Genomic DNA, 21,035 nt, shown 5'->3' on the forward strand with positions numbered 1-21,035 from the left:
GAGTCTATGGTGCAGTGTTGAGTCTACGGGCAGTGTTGAGTCTATGGTGCAGTGTTGAGTCTATGGTGCAGTGTTGAGTCTATGGTGCAGTGTTGAGTCTATGGTGCAGTGTTGAGTCTATGGGCCGTGTTGAGTCTATGGGTAGTGTTGAGTCTATGGGTAGTGTTGAGACTATGGGTAGTGTTGAGTCTATGGGCAGTGTTGAGTCTATGGGCAGTGTTGAGTCTATGGGTAGTGTTGAGTCTATGGTGCAGTGTTGAGTCTATGGTGCAGTGTTGAGTCTATGGTGCAGTGTTGAGTCTATGGTGCAGTGTTGAGTCTACGGGCAGTGTTGAGTCTATGGTGCAGTGTTGAGTCTATGGTGCAGTGTTGAGTCTATGGTGCAGTGTTGAGTCTATGGTGCAGTGTTGAGTCTATGGGCCGTGTTGAGTCTATGGGTAGTGTTGAGTCTATGGGTAGTGTTGAGACTATGGGTAGTGTTGAGTCTATGGGCAGTGTTGAGTCTATGGGCAGTGTTGAGTCTATGGGTAGTGTTGAGTCTATGGTGCAGTGTTGAGTCTATGGTGCAGTGTTGAGTCTATGGTGCAGTGTTGAGTCTATGGGTAGTGTTGAGACTATGGGTAGTGTTGAGTCTATGGGCAGTGTTGAGTCTATGGGCAGTGTTGAGTCTATGGGTAGTGTTGAGACTATGGGTAGTGTTGAGTCTATGGGCAGTGTTGAGTCTATGGGCAGTGTTGAGTCTATGGTGCAGTGTTGAGTCTATGGGCAGTGTTGAGTCTATGGTGCAGTGTTGAGTCTATGGGTAGTGTTGAGTCTATGGGCAGTGTTGAGTCTATGGGCAGTGTTGAGTCTATGGGCAGTGTTGAGTCTATGGGCAGTGTTGAGTCTATGGGCAGTGTTGAGTCTATGGGCAGTGTTAGTCTATGAGCAGTGTTAGTCTATGAGCAGTGTTGAGTCTATGGGCAGTGTTGAGTCTATGGGTAGTGTTGAGTCTATGGTGCAGTGTTGAGTCTATGGGCAGTGTTGAGTCTATGAGCAGTGTTAGTCTATGGGCAGTGTTGAGTCTATGGGCAGTGTTGAGTCAATGAGCAGTATGTACGTACGCACAATGAACTTCTTTCGCACCATACGTAGCCAACCGCGCTAATAGGAGGTTATGGGGGAAGGACAACAAACTAAACACAACAAGGAGTTCTAAAGAAATGAGTTTGTCAATCGAGGCGATGATTTAAAATTGCATAGCTCACAGCGGCTTCCTAACATCAGAAGGAAGAGCGTTCCAGACGGCCGTTTTTGTTTGACGGCCAGCAGCCAAAAGCCGCCGCGAGGTTGAGCCGAGTGTCTCGTGACGATGGTTTATAGCTCCTTGGAGAGATCAGCAAACGGGACATTGCCGTTGCAAAAAATCGTTCGAAATCCACAGGGTTACACAGAGACCCGTAGCGTTACGTAGAGATGCACGGTCGCAAAGAGACCCCACGCAGAGGTTACGTAGCTGATGTAAAAGTGCCACAGCTCCTAACATCGGAAGAAGCGTTCGCAATGACCCCAGAAGCAGCGCATCTCAAAGCGCGGCAACGACGATGACGATGATGATGATGATGATGCGGTGACCGCAGTTTTTGTCCGGCGGCTGAGCCAAAAGCCGCGGCTGCTGCTGCGAGGATGAGCGGAGTGTCGCCTGACGACGATGGTTTACGCTCCCTGACGAGTTCGGCGAGGTATTGTGGTCCATTCACGCTCGCCACGGTGGAGAGATGTTGACTACCTCGCCTGGTGTACAGGAGGTCGTGGGTTCGATCACAACCCTGACGCCTGCTGCTGCTGTATATGTGGAGTCTGCGTGTCTCTCTCTTTCATCATCATCATCATCACGGTGGCTAGGAGATGTTAACTACCTCGCCTGGTGTACAGGAGGTCGTGGGTTCGATCACAACCCTGACGCCTGCTGCTGTATATTTGGAGTTTGCGTGTCTCTCTCTCATCATCACCACGGTGGCTAGGAGATGTTAACTACCTCGCCTGGTGTACAGGAGGTCGTGGGTTCGATCCCGACCCTGACACCTGCTGCTGTGTATTTGGAGTCTGTGTGTTCTTCCCGTGCTCGTGGTGGATTTTCTCCGGCGTGCTCCGGTTTTTTCCCTCCAAAATTTAGAATCGGCGTCACGCGTTCAGAGAATTTAGGCTGCCATGGATTTACAAGTGATGATGACGATGACAAGCCCACTTCGCTGAGCTATCATTTGCGATAGCCAGGCCGCTTCTGAAAAAAACGAGCTGTGCGGCTCAGGAATTGATCCGTGTTCAGGCTCCACCAACGAGGTCCCTGAGGATCTTCCGATCGCCTTCTTCTAACGACTCCCGAGCTCAAGGATATGTTTGTTTTTTTCTCTGCAGGGGTGATCGCGATTTTGCCTGCGATGTGCAGCTCCCAGGCGATGGAACAGCGCTGCCTAATTCCGCTGATTAAGACAACCAAGAGCCGTTGGGTTTATTTAAGTCCTGTCTTGTGAGTGGGAGGATGCGTCGGCGAGTGGGTGAGTGGCTGAGTGGGCGAGTGCGTGGGTAAGTGGGTCGGTGAGTGAGTGAGTAGGGTGAGCGGGTGAGTGAGTAGGGTGAGCGGGTGAGTGAGTACGGTGAGCGGGCGAGCGATCAGGCTTTTGTCATCGTGCAGCTCCCAGGCTATGGAACAGCGCTGTGTGCCTCCGCTGATTAAGACAAACAAGAGCCGTTGGGTTTATTTAAGTCCTGTCTTGTGAGTGGGAGGACGAGTCGGCGAGTGGGTGAGTGGCTGAGTGGGCGAGTGCGTGGGTAAGTGGGTCAGTGAGTGAGTGAGTAGGGTGAGGGAGTAGGGTGAGCGGGCGAGCGATCAGGCTTTTGTCATCGTGCAGCTCCCAGGCTATGGAACAGCGCTGTGTGCCTCCGCTGATTAAGACAAACAAGAGCCGTTGGGTTTATTTAAGTCCTGTCTTGTGAGTGGGAGGACGAGTCGGCGAGTGGGTGAGTGGCTGAGTGGGCGAGTGCGTGGGTAAGTGGGTCGGTGAGTGAGTGAGTGAGGAGGGTGAGCGGGTGAGGGAGTAGGGGGGGGGGGTGCAATCGGTAGAACACCGCGGTAGAAACACCGCGGTCGAACACCGCGGTGTTTCGACCGCGGTAAAGACGCCGCCGTGGAAGCCGCTCACTTGTTTTTGCCGTAGGTCCGCTCGGCCGCGGCCGCCTCCTCCTCCTGGAAGCCGCGGGCGCTCTGGTAGTCGGACAGCGCCAGTGCCACGGGGAAGGCGACCGGCTGGAAGCGGCGCTTCTCGCGCCCCTCGTACACGTACTTGATCTTCTGGAACTCGAACGCGACGCTCTCCTCCTCCTCCACCACTTCGCCACCGCCATCGCCACCGCCTCCTCCGTTCCTCCCCTGCGGCGAGCGAGAGGTGGCCAGGGGAGTGGGGGGCGGTGGGGGGCGCGGGGAGGCGGGTGGGGGGGGGGGGCGGGTGAGTTGGGCGGACATCCTGTAACGTTGCTTTTTCGTCGTCAGGTTCGAGTTATTTTTCGCGCGGAGAAGCCGTGATCGGGAGAAACACCGCGGTGGAGACAACGCGGTAGCAATCACCACGCTAGGCTCGGATAATTTTTCACGGTCAGGTTCCGACCGACCCGTTCTCGTGGCCCCTTCTCATAGCGCACCGAGCCTGGCACAAGCACCGTCATTTAGTGGCGAATGGCGGCGGCTGTTGTTGTCGCTGTTGCGCCCGCGTCTCTCTCCGCGTGTCTACGCGCACAAGCACGTCTGTACGTAAGCATGTATGAACACGCGTGCGTATGTGTGTGTGTGCCCGCGCGTTATCGCTTACCGAGTCGTGGAGGAGAGGCACTAGTTCGGCAAAGCCGTTGTTCGGCGTTGGAACGACTTTGACCCACGTCGCCTTCTTAGGGTCCTCTTCCTAGGGGGCGGGGAGGGGGGGGGGAAGTTGGCGTGCGTATCGTGCGTACGTACGTACGTATGTACGCGGAATTTCTTTCGCAACGCCGTACGTAGCCGACCGTGCTAATCGGAGGTACGGGGGAAGCACAAAAAGGCAGTTCGAATGGACGTCCAGTTTATTCGCAAGTGGGACGCTCAACTCTGCCTGCCGTAGACGATCTGCGCTGCCGGTAACCACGAGTAGAGACCAACAGCACCTTGGGTCATCGGCAAGTCCCGGCACAGACCCAGCAGGTGCCATGGGTTGACCGAGATGACTGGCAGATGCACCACCTGTACCCCCTACTGTGACAACCTGCTGCGTTTTATCCGCCCGGCGCTCCGCTCGTTGTTGCGAGCGTCGCTCCTCTGCCCTCCGTTGTTGCTGGAGGGGCGACTGCCTCCAACTGCCCAGTAGCAGCGGGCGTCCTTCACGAGCCTCCTCCTCCACAGAGGCCGATCTTTACACCGCTGGTACCGGTCGTCGGCAAGTCCCCCGGCACTGCCACCACGGCCACTACTCCCATCACGGTTGTGGAGTCCCCCTTCCTCGGTCCATTAGGCATTCTGAGTCTGTTTCACTTTTTTAAATCACCGTCTTAAAACTCACCTATTTGTACTGCAGACTTTGCCCGTAACTTAGGATGGAAAAAACCATTGTGTTTGTCCTCTTGAATTACTCCGTATGAATTATTAATAACATTATTCCTTTTCATCGTAGTTCTTCACTTTGACGGAATCTCGACAGTAGTCAGAGGTATCGTTACCGTCAGCTTTCTATGTCGCTGAGATTTCATCCGCACTTGTGAGCGGAGTTTTATTTTTACGTACAGTGCTTTGAGATACCTCAACATGAAAGGCGCTTTATAAAATAGTTTATTATTATTATTTCGCCACCACCGTCACCGCCGCCAATATCAATACCAACACCCGACGTTCGACACTCAAGTGACGGTGACGTCACCACGGCATGCAGGGCCGATGCAACTTCAGCGGCGAAGGTTCGCTAGCAGGAGGTCGCGGAACAGAGACCCAGCAGGTGCCATGGGTTGACCGACTGAGATGACTTGGCAAGATGCACCACCAGATGTTGCACCCCCTACTGTGCCACCACCACTGCCACCACCACCACCACCGCTACCACCGCTACCACCACCACCACCGCATCCACCACTGCTACCGCCACCACCGCTGCAGCTACCACCACCACCGCAGCTAACGCTGCTACGGCCACCACCACCACCGCCGCCACCACCACCGCTGCTCACCTTCCTGCACGTGAGTGCGCAGCGGACGTGCACGGACCAGTGGCACGACAGCGCCGTGAGCACGTGCAGCAGCACCGTCGCCGCCCCGGCCACCAGCAGCAGGAGGCCCCCTCCGTCGTGTTCCCCTCCGTCGAGCTCCACCGCGTCGGGGCCCCCACCCCCGCTCGATTCGGTGGCTCCCTCGGTCCGGTCGAGGGCGGCGGTGTCGGCGGTGTCGGCGGCGACGGCGTCAGCGGCCGTGAGCCACGCGTAGAGCCACGCGGCGTACAGGGCGACGAAGGGACCGGCGTAGCCACGAAGGGGCAGCGGCTTCAGGGTGTGCAGCGAGACGCTCGCCACGAGGTCGTCCAGCGGAGGAGCCATGGTGCCCCCGCTCGCCCCGCCAAGTCGCTCCGCGTCTGCCCTCCGGCCACGCAGACACCCGGCCACCTGTCAGCATGGGGGAAATGACCATGGGTATGTATCACCAGCTGGGTCAGTCTGCCACCTGTCAGCATGGGGGAAATGACCATGGGTATGTATCACCAGCTGGGTCAGCCAGCGACCTGTCAGGATGGGGGAAATGACCATGGGTATGTATCACCAGCTGGGTCAGTCAGCCACCTGTCAGGATGGGGGAAATGACCATGGGTATGTATCACCAGCTGGGTCAGTCAGCCACCTGTAAGGATCGGTGAAATGACCATGGGTATGTATCACCAGCTGGGTCAGTCAGCCACCTGTCAGCATGGGTGAAATGACCATGTGTATGTATCACCAGCTGGGTCAGTCAGCCACCTGTCAGGATGGGGGAAATGACCATGGGTATGTATCACCAGCTGGGTCAGTCAGCCACCTGTCAGGATGGGGGAATGACCATGTGTATGTATCACTAGCTGAGTCAGTCAGCGACCTGTCAGGATGGGGGAATGGTCATGGGTATGTATCACCAGCTGGGTCAGTCAGCCACCTGTAAGGATGGGGGAAATGACCATGGGTATGTATCACCAGCTGGGTCAGTCAGCCACCTGTCAGGATGGGGGAAATGACCATGTGTATGTATCACTAGCTGAGTCAGTCAGCCACCTGTCAGCATGGAGAAATGACCATGGGTATGTATCACCAGCTGGGTCAGTCAGCCACCTGTCAGCATGGGGGAAATGACCATGGGTATGTATCACCAGCTGGGTCAGTCAGCGACCTGTCAGGATGGGGGAAATGACCATGGGTATGTATCACCAGCTGGGTCAGTCAGCCACCTGTCAGGATGGGGAAATGACCATGGGTATGTATCACCAGCTGAGTCAGTCAGCCACCTGTCAGGATGGGGGAAATGACCATGTGTATGTATCACTAGCTGAGTCAGTCAGCGACCTGTCAGGATGGGGGAATGGTCATGGGTATGTATCACCAGCTGGGTCAGTCAGCCACCTGTCAGGATGGGGAAATGACCATGTGTATGTATCACTAGCTGAGTCAGTCAGCGACCTGTCAGGATGGGGGAATGGTCATGGGTATGTATCACCAGCTGGGTCAGTCAGCCACCTGTCAGGATGGGGAAATGACCATGGGTATGTATCACCAGCTGGGTCAGTCAGCCACCTGTAAGGATGGGTGAAATGACCATGGGTATGTATCACCAGCTGGGTCAGTCAGCCACCTGTCAGGATGGGGGAATGACCATGGGTATGTATCACCAGCTGGGTCAATCAGCCACCTGTCAGGATGGGGGAAATGACCATGTGTATGTATCACCAGCTGGGTCAGTCAGCCACCTGTCAGGATGGGGAAATGACCATGTGTATGTATCACCAGCTGGGTCAGTCAGCCACCTGTCAGCATGGGGGAAATGACCATGTGTATGTATCACTAGCTGGGTCAGTCAGCCACCTGTCAGGATGGGTGAAATGACCATGGCTATGTATCACCAGCTGGGTCAGTCACCACCTGTCAGGATGGGGAAATGACCATGGGTATGTATCACCAGCTGGGTCAGGCAGCCACCTGTCAGCATGGGGGAAATGACCATGGGTGCTGTGGTTGTTGTTGTAATCGCCGCGTGAACTTGCATTAGCCACGGGGCATTAATGCCTCACTGTTGTAGGGAACCTGTCCGCGGCTTGGCTTGGCTTTGGAGCCGTGGTCATTCGCGCGAGGTGCTCGCAAGCGCCACAAGGTGCGCCTACCCACAGCTGCAGTGGTAACAGGGTGCAGCCCTACAATCACCTTGTCCAGGCTACTGCTGCCTCAAGGGCACACGACTACAGCGGGCTCTCGAAAGGATTACTTTCTTTCGGCCTACTTCTCCAAAGCCCGGCTATGACGCCTCGCGAGAGTTGATGGGATGGGGTGTAGGGCAGGGTGGCGGGAGGGATGGACGTTACCCACACTTGTTGTGCTGCACTTCTATGCCACCCCCCCCCCCCACTGCCTTCTCCAATCCGCACTGGCCGGCGCGGTGAAGTATGGCCAAAACCAGTCAACCGGCCAAGCCACGAGGCATTCGTCCAGCAGTGGATTGATTAAGGCCTGCACCGAACACGTGGGCGACTATGAGTACAGTGCTAAGCCTGTTCTTAATGCTCTATGCAAACAAAACATGAATGGGGATTCTCGCGTTGTAAAAGATACGATCTTAGCACGCGTGTCAATTAACTCTGGCGATTACTGTCGCACTGCAACATACATTGTTGTACTGTCCCCACCACACACGCTCCCAATTCTTCGCTTCACGACCTTCGAACAAACCGCACCGCCACACATGTGTGACTCTACACACGTGTGTAACTCTACACACGTGTGTAACTCTACACACGTGTGTAACTGTACAGTAGCGTCGTGAGCATGTCAAGCAACGTCCAGCAACATCGCTACGGTTGTACTGCACTTCTAGACGCCCCCTCCACCTCCGTGTCGTTAGCCGGCGCGGTCGAGTACAGTCACGCATCGACACACGTGTGTGTGACTGTACATACACACGTGTGTCACTGTACAGTAGCGTCGTGAGCATGTCAAGCAACGTCCAGCAACATCGCTACGGTTGTACTGCACTTCTATACAACAAGAACCGCCATTCGCCACTAAGTGGCGGTGACATCACCACGACGCTCGTGCCAGGCTAGGTGCACCTTGAGGCAGTCACGTGAAGTGTCGAACGCCCTGACTGAGGTGACCGAGATGAGTGGCTGATGCACCACCTGTGTCCCCCCCCCCCTTACTGTGCCAACTTGCTGCGCTTTATCTACCCGGCGCTCCGCTCGTTGTTGTGAGCGTCGCTCCTCCGCCCTCCGTCGTTGCTGGAGGGGGCGACTGCCTCCAACTGCCCCAGCAGCAGCAGCGGCGGCGGCGGCGTCCTTCACGAGCCTCCTCCTCCTCCACAGAGGCCGATCTTGACACCGCTGGTACCGCTCATCGGCAAAGTCCACTCAGCTCCACCACCACCACCACGCACCACCACCACCACCACCACGCACCTCCGCTTCGTTAGCCGGGCGCTGCGATGTTCAGACAGCGTTGCGCGATGGGTAGCGAGACTCATCCACAGCGGTAGAGTGTGCCGGCTAGCTGGGCGATCGATGAGCCGTAGGCGGCTGTCACTGAGCGCCGCTGCAAATGAATGGGAGGGGGAGGTTCTGGTTGATGGTGATGGTGGTGGTCGTCGTTTCAGAGCCGACTAGCTCACACATTGCAACAAATTTTTTGTAAAAAAATATTATTAACTAACAAATCGAACGATTTTAAAACGGGTGGGGAGAGAGGTGGGGGGGGGGTGGGGAGAAGTGAATGATAAATAACCGAGGAGGAAAAAAATTATTATTATAAAAAAAAACTTTAATTTTAATTTCAACTTCCGTACCTTTTCATGGCGCGAGCCGCCTCGTTTCCGCTTCCTGGGGTCACGCTCGCGGGGTTGGGGGGTCACGTGGTTCCGCTCGCGAGACTGAGGGGGCGGGGCAGGGTGGGGGTGGGGACCACGTGACCCAAATGCGACGTGGTGAGGATGCCACGTGGGGTTTTGAGTTGAGCCACGTGGCTCAATCCCCCCTCCTCTTTTCCGAACACAGATGGACTCGTCCTTATAAACAAACTGGCAAATCGCTGTCCGTGGTGCTAACGTTTAAAAATAAATAAATACAAATGTTTCTTGCCGTTGGTTTTCACACCTGATGATGACTGTTTGTGTTACAGTCGAAACGTCGTTAGAATTTTATTGTTTTATATATTTTTTATTATTTTATTTTTTCCCTTCAACGTGACTTTACCGAAAGAACCAAGAATATGAGCCACGTGGGTTTTGAGGTGGGTCACGTGGGTTTTGAGTTGAGCCACGTGGGTTTTGAGGTGAGCCACGTGGGTTTTGATTGAGCCACGTTGGTTTTGAGGTGAGCCACGTGGGTCTTGAGTTGAGCCACGTGGGATTTGGTTGAGCCACGTGGGTTTTGGTTGAGTCACGTGGGGTTTGAGTTGAGCCACGTGGGTTTTGATTGAGCCACGTGGGTTTTGAGGTGAGCCACGTGGGTCTTGAGTTGAGCCACGTGGGATTTGAGGTGAGCCACGTGGGATTTGAGGTGGGCCACGTGGGTTTTGAGTTGAGCCACGTGGGTTTTGAGTTGAGCCACATGGGATTTGAGGTGGGCCACGTGGGTTTTGAGTTGAGCCACGTGGGTTTTGAGGTGAGCCACGTGGGTTTTGAGTTGAGCCACGTGGGTTTTGAGGTGAGCCACGTGGGTTTTGGTTGAGTCACGTGGGGTTTGAGTTGAGCCACGTGGGTTTTGATTGAGCCACGTGGGGTTTAAGGTGAGCCACGTGGGTTTTGAGTTGAGCCACGTGGGTTTTGAGTTGAGCCACGTGGGTTTTGATTGAGCCACGTGGGGTTTAAGGTGAGCCACGTGGGTTTTGAGTTGAGCCACGTGGGGTTTGGTTGAGCCACGTGGGCTTTAGTTGAGCCACGTGGGTCTTGAGTTGAGCCACGTGGGTTTTGGTTGAGTCACGTGGGGTTTGAGTTGAGCCACGTGGTTTTGATTGAGCCACGTGGGGTTTAAGGTGAGCCACGTGGGTTTTGAGTTGAGCCACGTGGGTCTTGAGTTGAGCCACGTGGGTTTTGAGTTGAGCCACGTGGGTTTTGAGTTGAGCCACGTGGGTTTTGAGTTGAGCCACGTGGGTTTTGAGTTGAGCCACGTGGGTCTTGAGTTGAGCCACGTGGGGTTTGAGTTAACGTGGGGTTTGGTTGAGCCACGTGGGCTTTGATTGAGCCACGTGGGTCTTGAGTTGAGCCACGTGGGTTTCGAGTTAAACCACGTGGGTTTTGAGTTGAGCCACGTGGGTTTGATTGAGCCACGTGGGGTTTAAGGTGAGCCACGTGGATTTTGATTGAGCCACGTGGGTTTTGAGTTGAGCCACGTGGGTTTTGAGTTGAGCCACGTGGGGTTTGGTTGAGCAACGTGGGCTTTAGTTGAGCCACGTGGGTTTTGAGTTGAGCCACGTGGGTTTTGAGTTGAGCCACGTGGGGTTTAAGGTGAGCCACGTGGGTTTTGAGTTGAGCCACGTGGGTCTTGAGTTGAGCCACGTGGGATTTGAGGTGGGCCACGTGGGTTTTGAGTTGAGCCACGTGGGTTTTGAGGTGAGCCACGTGGGTTTTGATTGAGCCACGTGGGTTTTGAGGTGGGTCACGTGGGTTTTGAGGTGGGCCACGTGGGTTTTGAGTTGAGCCACGTGGGTTTTGATTGAGCCACGTGGGTTTTGAGGTGAGCCACGTGGGTTTTGAGTTGAGCCACGTGGGGTTTGAGGTGAGCCACGTTGGACTTGAGTTGAGCCACGTGGGTTTTGAGTTAAACCACGTGGGGTTTGGTTGAGCCACGTGGGCTTTGATTGAGCCACGTGGGCTTTGAGATGAGCCACGACATGGGGTGTGGTTGAACCACGTGGGTTTTGAGTTAAACCACGTGGGGTTTGGTGGAGCCACGTGGGTTTTGAGTTGAGCCACGTGGGTTTGAGTTAAACCACGTGGGGGTTGGTTGAACCACGTGGGTCTTGAGTTGGAACACGTGGAGCCGGTTAGACCCCACGTGGGTGTTGTTCGAGCCACGCGGTTTAACTTAAGAACCGTCGGCATATTCACGCTAGCTCATCGGAGGAATCGGAGGAATCCGATGAGCTATAAAGCTCTTTTTCACAAAAAAAACGCCTTGATGTACAGGCATAGTGTGAGTGCATAATGAAAATACATTTAGCTTTCATTTATTTTATTGATTTTTTTTTACCTACGTGACTTTACCGAAAAAAACAAAGAGTTTACAGTACATTATGCACTCACACCATGCCTGTACATCAAGGCGTTTTGTGTGAAAAAGACGCGTGAAAAAGAGCTTTATAGCTCATCAAAAAAATAAATACAATTAATGAAAACAACTAAATGTATTTTCATTTATTTTATTTTTTACCTACGTGACTTTACCGATAAAACCAAAGAGCATGAATCCTTGCAGTCACGAAAGCTTCAAATCTAGAATGCAGAATGTATGTTAATTAACCAATTCATAACCCAACCGGTAATGGCCATCTATTGTCATTCATATTCATAAATTAACCCACCACCCCCGCTGACCTTCGCAACCTGATTGGCTCACGAGTGAGGACATCATATTTACCCCCTCCGTCTCATTTAATACCCAGGCAGGAGGACGCTTTAGGGGCCGTCCATAAATGACGTCACGCGATTGTGGACGATTTTTGACCCTCCCCCTCGTCAAACGGCGTCACAAAAAGTCAGACCCCCCCTCAAATATGACGTCACAAAGCTCTGCCCCCCCCCCCACACACACAAAAAAATAAAACATGCTTCAAATCGCTTTAAACTATTGTCATTGTAGTGCGTATTTAATGTGGCGCTGCACTCTGATGTTGTAGGATAAAAACATTTATTTAAAAAAAAACTCTATTTAATTAAGTAGAACGTGTTGTCTATATTTATTTATAAAGTTGCGGTATTTTGACGTGACGTCACATTTCTCAAACCCCCCCCCCCCTCGTCATAAATGTCTGACCCCTCCCCCCCAGGTGCGTGACGTCATTTATGAACGGCCCCCTTATCCACAACTCTGTGGCTGTCCGCCTGATGCTGCTGCTGCTGCTGCTGGTTGTTGCAACGACTGCAACCAGTTTAGCTGCTGTGCTAGTAACGAATTGGCCACGTTTTGTTCACGTGACGCGACCTTGCTAATTGGCCGCGTCGGGTGGTGGCGGGTTCAACGACGCAACATTTATATATTTCCGCGATCGAACCCAGACACCTCTATTAAACAGACGCAAGTCCAAATATTGACGTGAAGCTTTCGTGACTGCGGGAATTCATATCCTTTGGGTCTTTCGGTAAAGTCACGTGGATAGGTTCAAAGAAAATAACGGCATTGGGAAGAACGCTTGTGTTGAGATCGAAACGTCGTATTTTTTTTTGTTTTGTTATTTTGTTGTTATTTGCTTTGAATCTTATCTACGTGACTTTACCCAAAGACCCAAAGAAATATGGAGGCCCAAGTCCCGTTTTGCCTCTTCGGAACTTTTCGCTCGATTCACCTTCATGAACGGTAGATGGCGCACAATGATTAAAAAAAAATCGGTACAGCCATTGGAATGAGATCGCCCCGAGAAACACGGAGGGGACGGGGGTGGGGGAGGCAGACGTCGCACCCCACCCGCTCGCGGGGAGTGGGGAGGGGGAGATCAGCCCCCACCTAATGGGGGGAGGGGGAGATCAGCCCCCACCTAATGGGGGGAGGGAGAGATCAGCCCCCACATAATAGGGAGTGGGGAGATCAGCCCCCACCTAATGGGGAGTGGGGAGATCAGCCCCCACCTAATGGGGAGTGGGGAGATCAGCCCCCACCAAATGGGGAGTGGGGAGGGGGAGATCAGCCCCCACCTAATGGGGAGGGGGAGATCAGCCCCCACCTAATGGGGAGGGGGAGATCAGCCCCCACCTAATGGGGAATGGGGAGGGGGAGATCAGCCCCCACCTAATGGGGAGGGGGAGATCAGCCCCCACCTAATGGGGGGAGATCAGCCCCCACCTAATGGGGAGTGGGGAGGGGGGGGATCAGCCCCCGCGTAATGGGGAGCGGGGCATTTTTTATTGGCCGGTATAACTTTAAAAAAAAATTGCAATCATCATATGAAAGCAATACACAGCAAACAACAACAACAAAAACAATACACAGCAAACAACAACAACAATACACAGCAAACAACAACAACAACAATACGCAGCAAACAACAACAACAATACACAGCAAACAACAACAATACACAGCAAACAACAACAACAATACACAGCAAACAACAACAACAATACACAGCAAACAACAACAACAATACACAGCAAACAACAACAACAATACACAGCAAACAACAACAACAATACACAACAACAACAATACACAGCAAACAACAACAATACACAGCAAACAACAACAACACACAGCAAACAACAACAACAACAACAATACACAACAACAACACACAGCAAACAACAACAACACACAGCAAACAACAACAACAATACACAGCAAACAACAACAACAACAATACACAGCAAACAACAACAACAATACACAGCAAACAACAACAACAATACACAGCAAACAACAACAATACACAGCAAACAACAACAACAACAATACACAGCAAACAACAACAACAACAATACACAGCAAACAACAACAACAATACACAGCAAACAACAACAATACACAGCAAACAACAACAACAATACACAGCAAACAACAACAACAATACACAGCAAACAACAACAACAATACACAGCAAACAACAACAATACACAGCAAACAACAACAACAATACACAGCAAACAACAACAACAATACACAGCAAACAACAACAACAATACACAGCAAACAACAACAACAATACACAGCAAACAACAACAACACACAGCAAAGAACAACAACAATACACAGCAAACAACAACAACATTACTCAGCAAACAACAACAACAATACACAGCAAACAACAACAACAATACACAGCAAACAACAACAACAATACACAGCAAACAACAACAACAACACACAGCAAACAACAACAACAATACACAGCAAACAACAACAACAATACACAGCAAACAACAACAACACTCAGCAAACAACAACAATACACAGCAAACAACAACAACAATACACAGCAAACAACAACAACAACAATACACAGCAAACAACAACAACAACAACAATACACAGCAAACAACAACAACAATACACAGCAAACAACAACAACAACAATACACAGCAAACAACAACAACAATACACAGCAAACAACAACAACAACAATACACAGCAAACAACAACAACAATACACAGCAAACAACAACAACAACAATACACAGCAAACAACAACAACAACAATACACAGCAAACAACAACAACACACAGCAAACAACAACAACAATACACAGCAAACAACAACAACAATACACAGCAAACAACAACAACAATACACAGCAAACAACAACAACAACAACAATACACAGCAAACAACAACAACAATACACAGCAAACAACAACAACAATACACAGCAAACAACAACAATACACAGCAAACAACAACAACAATACACAGCAAACAACAACAACAATACACAGCAAACAACAACAACAATACACAGCAAACAACAACAACAACAATACACAGCAAACAACAACAACAATACAAAGCAAACAACAACAACAACAATACACAGCAAACAACAACAACAATACACAGCAAACAACAACAACAATACACAGCAAACAACAACAACAATACACAGCAAACAACAACAACACTACACAGCGAACTGTGAACCCTGCGACAAGAGTTTGAGAGACAAGAATGTGAAATATTTACACTGCAGGAGGAATCCGATGAGCTATAAAGCTCTTTTTTCACAGATGTCCAGTAAGGGCATGGGGTAAAAAAAAAAATACAAAAAAAACATGATAGAAGTACAAAGTATAGAAAATGTAAACTTATAAATATGCAAATTAAACGAATTATTGTTTTTGTATCTTACCACCAGGTAAAGCCCGCTGAGGTTATTAACTTATTTTTCAGAAGCGACCTGGCCACAAATGATAGCTCAACAAAGTGGCTTATCACGTGGCAATTCATAGCAGACAAAGTAATCTAAAGCACCTATGAAGGCCGACACGGCACACGAGGGCATGGGTGGCCAGCACCACACCCGGTCGCCTATGTCCCCCTATTAGTATGATTTAGATTTTTTTACCCTTTTATCTGGCAACAAAACTGACACCTTTTTTTACAAGGAGGCATGTTTACATTGACCACAATACCTGCGGTCGGAACGCAAACAAAACACAACAACTCTGATAATGTATGTGGCACTGTCCTTGAAATTGATTGGTCCACACCCGAGACAGCTTTCTTTAGAGCCTCGTCTCACGTTGGTGTTGGACCAGAAGACGCTAAAAGGCGCACAACTCAAAGATGGTGCATTGTCTCGGGTGTGGACCAATCATATTTCAAGGACAGTGCCACATACATGATCAGAGTTGTGTTTTGTTTGCGCTTTCGACCGCTGGTATTGTGGTCAATGTAAACATGACTCCTTGTAAAAAAAGGTGACAGTTTTGTTGCCAGATAAAAGGGTAAAAAAAACAATGATCATATTTTGTTACTGGCAAATGAGGTTTCCAATGATGATTTAGGTTATACTGGTAGGAACGAAGTTGTAAACTGAGTGTACCAGCCTGCAATAGATTAATGTGTCCGTCCGTCCGTCCCCTTTCAAAAGCCCCATACTACCGTATACCGGGAAACAATTCCTCATTTTAAAATGTAATTGTTGTCATTTTTCGGCCCAGCCCTTAACAATTTTATGATACATTGCTCCAAAATGAGCAGATTTCAGTCAATAAGGATTTCACCATTCCATTCCTCTACAGAGGTTAATTTGTCCGAAGAACCCTCAACGATTTTGAGGGCAAAAAGGTGGGAAGACGCTCTCAATTTGCACAATTTTACGTAACAATGTCATAAAATTGCGCAAAATTCCAATGTTCCTACCAGCCCACCCTGCAGGGACCTGTTTTAGAGCAGTGGTTCTTCTTAACCTGGGGGTGTCACGCCACTGCCTGGGGGTGCGAGATGCCCCTTTCTGGGTGCGTGTGCGAGACACGGCCAGATTTGTGTTTGAAAGGTGAATGATCGAAAACACAAATGAAGCACGGGGCAAAGTTAAGCAACAACTTACCTTCTTTCATCAAAGTCTGCATTTATTAACATTGTACATTTTTTGTTTTATTTAAAGCTTTCGCGACTGCAGGGATTCACATTCTTGTTTTTTTCGGTAAAGTCACCGCGTAGAAGGGAAACAATAAAATAACGATACAAAAATGCACGAAATATTGTTTTATATTTTTATTATTGCATCGTTTCCCTTCTGCGTGGCTTTACCGAAAGAACCAAGAATATTGTTACATTTTTGTTTTACGGCCGAGAACCAAGGGGCAGCGAGGCTGCAGTCAAGGTGAAGAACCGCTGGTTTAGACAGAGAGAGATACACCTCGATGAGAGGACATCCGCAGGTTAGTGGCTTCATTCAGACAGTTCAATGGGCTCGAAGAGGACACGTGGCTCACAGGGTGGGGGGGGGGGGAGACGGGACGGCTGGAGAGGGGACTGATAACGGAACGGCAGCCAATGAATGGAACACCACGGTGTGCAGGTATCTGGCTTGGAATCGTGAGCATCGCAAGGCGATGTGGCCAATCCAGCAGTGAAATCGACCGATGGGCCGGATGATGGCGAAGATGATGAATGATATGAGAAAAAAACAACAATAGGTTTTTAATTTTGATTTAAAGCTTTCGTGACTGCAGTAATTCATATTCTTAGCTCTTTCAGTAAAGTTACGTTGAAGGGAAACAATAAAATAATAAAATATATATATAAAACAATAAAAATTCTCACGACGTTTCGACCATAACACAAACGACCGTTATTTTATTGTTTCCCTTCAACGTGACTTTACCGAAAGAGCTAAGAATAACAACAATAGGTGTTTACCCTTTCTGGAAATTGAACAGGATGTGTGAAGATGTTCAAACGCCAAAAGAGACACCGTTTGCGAGGAATCGTCTGCATGAACCACACACAGTACTTCTGGGAAAACATGCAGACAAACATGGCTCTGATAATGATATTGCATCTTGATTTGAAGCTTTCGTGACTGCAGGAATACATACAAGTCACGTAGTAGGTATAAAACAATAATAATAAGGTATAAAATAACACCCGCGTGACTTTACCGAAAGAACCAAAGAGTAATTGTTATCTCCATATATATAAAAGGCAAAGTTGTGATTATGTGTTGTCTGTTCAAAATGTTTAGCGTACTTCCCGACATGCAACAAATTAGAAATTTGCCATGTGGGTACTTTCCAGACTGTACACCATGCAAACATTATAAAAATACACTTTTTTGGGGGGGGGGGGGGGGGGGGAGCTCAATAATGCATAGATTTTTTTTGCACGGCAAGTGAGCTGTGACGTCACATCTGTCACGTGACCCGCGCACGTGGAAGCGTAACGCATTGTAGTGTAGCGGTTAGCGCGCTGTGTATGTGTCTGTGTGTCTGTGTGTGTGTGTATGTGTGTGTATGTGTGTATGTGTGTGTGTGTCTGTGTGTGTGTCTGTGTGTGTGTGTATGTGTGTGTCTGTGTGTGTGGAAGCGTAACGCATTGTAGTGTAGCGGTTAGCGCTACGCCGCGCTACGAACCCGGCGACCTGAGTTCGATTCCCGCTCACGGCCACCACCGGTGACGATTATTTGAACCGGTTCCTGGGCCTCCCCTAGGTCGACTCAGCTTAAAACGAGTAACTGGTGCGGTGTGTGAACATCGCCACTGGGGAGACAAAGGCGGCCGGGCGTGGTGAATCCAAGTCCCGGGCGAAGCCGGTTAGTAAAGCTAGTTGTAATATATATGGCATTGTCTTTGAGACTGATTCGCCTACACCAGAGACAACGGCGGCCTTCTTTTCAGGCCCAGTCTCACCACCAGTGTCAGACGAGAGAACAACGCCACAAGGCGAACAGGACAAGGGCAATGCCACTCGTGTCAGAGCGTCGTGGGATACCTTTTAACACGTAGGCTTTCGCGACGCATTTTTTTGAAACTATTTGGCCGTGTCGGGTCGTGAAGGGTTATAAGTAACGCGATCTAACCCAAACACCTTTATTTTGCATGGTACACCTTGCTGCCAGTATCCAAGATGATAAAATATAAGAACAGATGTTCAAACAACAAAAGAGACACCGTTTGCAATGAATCAAGTTATCGCATTAAACACATTCTCCTGCGGAGGGAGCTGGTAGGAACGTTGGGTTGCTCGGTCAATGGCCAGCGTCAACGGCGGCACCACGTGGTGTGTTCAGCACAATATGCCCGACTGTGAGGGCGTGCACAAGCTGGCGTGAGTAGGTGAAACGTTGAGTTTTATAAGGGCACCACGGGGTGAACAGCCCCTCCCCACCCTCCCCATCCAGCCACTCCCCACCCAGCCCCACCCCCTCCCACCCTCCACGCAGCCCCTCCCTCCCCACCCAGCCCCTCCCCACCCTCCCCTCTCCATCCAGCCCCACCCCTCCCATTTTTTTGGATGCATGACGACGGACGGACGGACACAATAATCCCCTGTGAGCTGGTGGTGTAACCAGGAGGTTCATACCAGTACCACACACAGTACATGTGTTGTGACATACAGTGAGGGAAAAAAGGTATTTGATCCCCTGCTGATGTTGTACGTTTGCCCACTGACAAAGAAATGATCAGTCTATAATTTTAATGGTAGGTTTATTTGAACAGTGAGAGACAGAATAACAACAACAGAATCCAGAAAAACGCATGTCAAAAATGTTATAAATTGATTTGCATTTTAATGAGGGAAATAAGTATTTGACCCCTCTGCAAAACATGACTTAGTACTTGGTGGCAAAACCCTTGTTGGCAATCACAGAGGTCAGACGTTTCTTGTAGTTGGCCACCAGGTTTGCACACATCTAAGGAGGGATGTTGTCCCACTCTTTGCAGATCTTCTCCACGTCATTAAGGTTTCGAGGCTGACGTTTGACAACTCGAAGCTTGAGCTCCCTCCACAGATTTTCTATGGGATTAAGGTCTGGAATCTGGCTAGGCCACTCCAGCCTTGGCCGTGTGTTTTGGGTCATTGTCATGCTGGAATACCCATCCACGACCCATTTTCAATGCCCTGGCTGAGGGAAGGAGGTTCTCACCCAAGATTTGACGGTACATGGCTCCCTCCATCGTCCCTTTGATGCGGTGAAGTTGTCCTGTCCCCTTAGCAGAAAAACACCCCCAAAGCATAATGTTTCCACCTCCATGTTTGACGGTGGGGATGGTGTTATTGGGGTCATAGGCAGTATTCCTCCTCTTCCAAACACGGCGAGTTGAGTTGATGCCAAAGAGCTCCATTTTGGTCTCATCTGACCACAACACTTTGACAGTTCTTTTGTGTTTCTTCCATTTGCGAATAATCGCACAAACTGTTGTCAACTTCTCACCAAGCTGCTTGTCAATGGTCTTGTAGCCCATTCCAGCCTTGTGTAGGTCTACAATCTTGTCCCTGACATCCTTGGAGAGCTCTTTTGTCTTGGCCATGGTGGAGAGTTTGGAATCTGATTGATTGCTTCTGTGGACAGGTGTCTTTTATACAGGTAGCAAGCTGAGATTAGGAGCACTCCCTTTAAGAGTGTGCTCCTAATCTCAGCTCGTTACCTGTATAAAAGACACCTGGGAGCCAGAAATCTTTCTGATTGAGAGGGGATCAAATACTTATTTCCCTCATTAAAATGCAAATCAATTTATAACATTTTTGACATGCGCTTTTCTGGATTTTGTTGTTGTTATTCTGTCTCTCACTGTTCAAATAAACCTACCATTAAAATTATAGACTGATCATTTATTTGTCAGTGGACAAACGTACAAAATCAGCAGGGGATCAAATACTTTTTTTCCCATCACTGTATGACGTCACTACTGTGTCGGCCCGTACGAGATCCTGGGGGCTGCCTGGGGGGGGGGGGTGGTCGCGTGGTGGAGGACCGGGACCTTCCCAGAGGTGGGGGAAGGGAGGCGTGGCCTGGGCGGAGCCGGACACGCCAGTTGCGGTGATAAGCGAGGTGTGAATGGCAGAGCGGGGCTGTTGAACCCGAAGTGAAGACGGCATCATCGGTCGTCGGCCGGGACCAGGCAGCCCGTTGCCTGCCCGGGTCACGCTGTGTAGTGTTCCAGAGTGTTAATGAGTTGAGGAAGGTGGTCACCACCTTATGCACAGTGTTATATTACTTACCGTTCTAATGAATAGTGTTCCCTCCAAGCTGTGTGTGTGTGTGTGCGCGCTCGCACCTAATTCGAACCCACTACACACGTGGCAAAAAAAAAACGTGCACACAAGCGTGGCTCTGATGATTACAATCTACGCGTTGTCTTTGAAACTGATTGGCCTACAGCAGAGACAGCAGCCCTCCTCTGTGGCATTGCACCACCAGTGTTAGAGCAAAAGTGTGAACAGTACAGAGACAATGCAAGCATCAGGACACTTTAACACGTCGTAGACTTTCGCGACCAAATTCATCCATAATACAGGGGGGTTTTTTTGGGGGGGGGAGGGGTTACATCGCGTGAATATATACATGTGTGTCGTTAAACCCGCCACCACCCGACACGGCCAACTAGTAAAGGGTTCATATTCTTGGTTCTTTCGGTAAAGTCACCACGTAGAAGGTGAAACAATAAA

At 50.2% G+C, this 21,035-nt stretch overlaps 1 protein-coding gene across 5 annotated transcripts in view; it reads right to left on the reverse strand.

The window, feature by feature from the left end:
- ATP13A1 (ATPase 13A1) overlaps positions 1-9,145 on the reverse strand; it is a 206,111-nt gene extending 196,966 nt beyond the window's left edge. The window contains exons 1-5 of one of the 5 annotated variants that reach the window (XM_076053026.1): positions 9,059-9,145; positions 8,676-8,808; positions 5,224-5,652; positions 3,846-3,935; positions 3,183-3,409 (exon numbers count right to left, since the gene is read on the reverse strand). In XM_076053026.1, the coding sequence (XP_075909141.1) occupies positions 3,183-3,409; positions 3,846-3,935; positions 5,224-5,586 (680 nt within the window). In that variant the 5' untranslated portion in view covers positions 5,587-5,652; positions 8,676-8,808; positions 9,059-9,145. Of the gene's footprint in view, positions 1-3,182; positions 3,410-3,845; positions 3,936-5,223; positions 5,653-8,420; positions 8,954-9,058 lie in introns of those variants that run through there. The other 4 variants (XR_012929820.1, XM_076053024.1, XM_076053023.1 and 1 more) reach the window with 4 other exon arrangements.
- Positions 9,146-21,035: the final 11,890 nt, after the last annotated feature.

The sequence above is a fragment of the Petromyzon marinus genome, chromosome 59 (genome assembly GCF_048934315.1).
Source record: "Petromyzon marinus isolate PM22_M1 ecotype Great Lakes invasive population chromosome 59, UKy_Petmar_22M1.pri1.0, whole genome shotgun sequence".
Taxonomy (NCBI): Eukaryota; Metazoa; Chordata; class Hyperoartia; order Petromyzontiformes; family Petromyzontidae; genus Petromyzon; species Petromyzon marinus.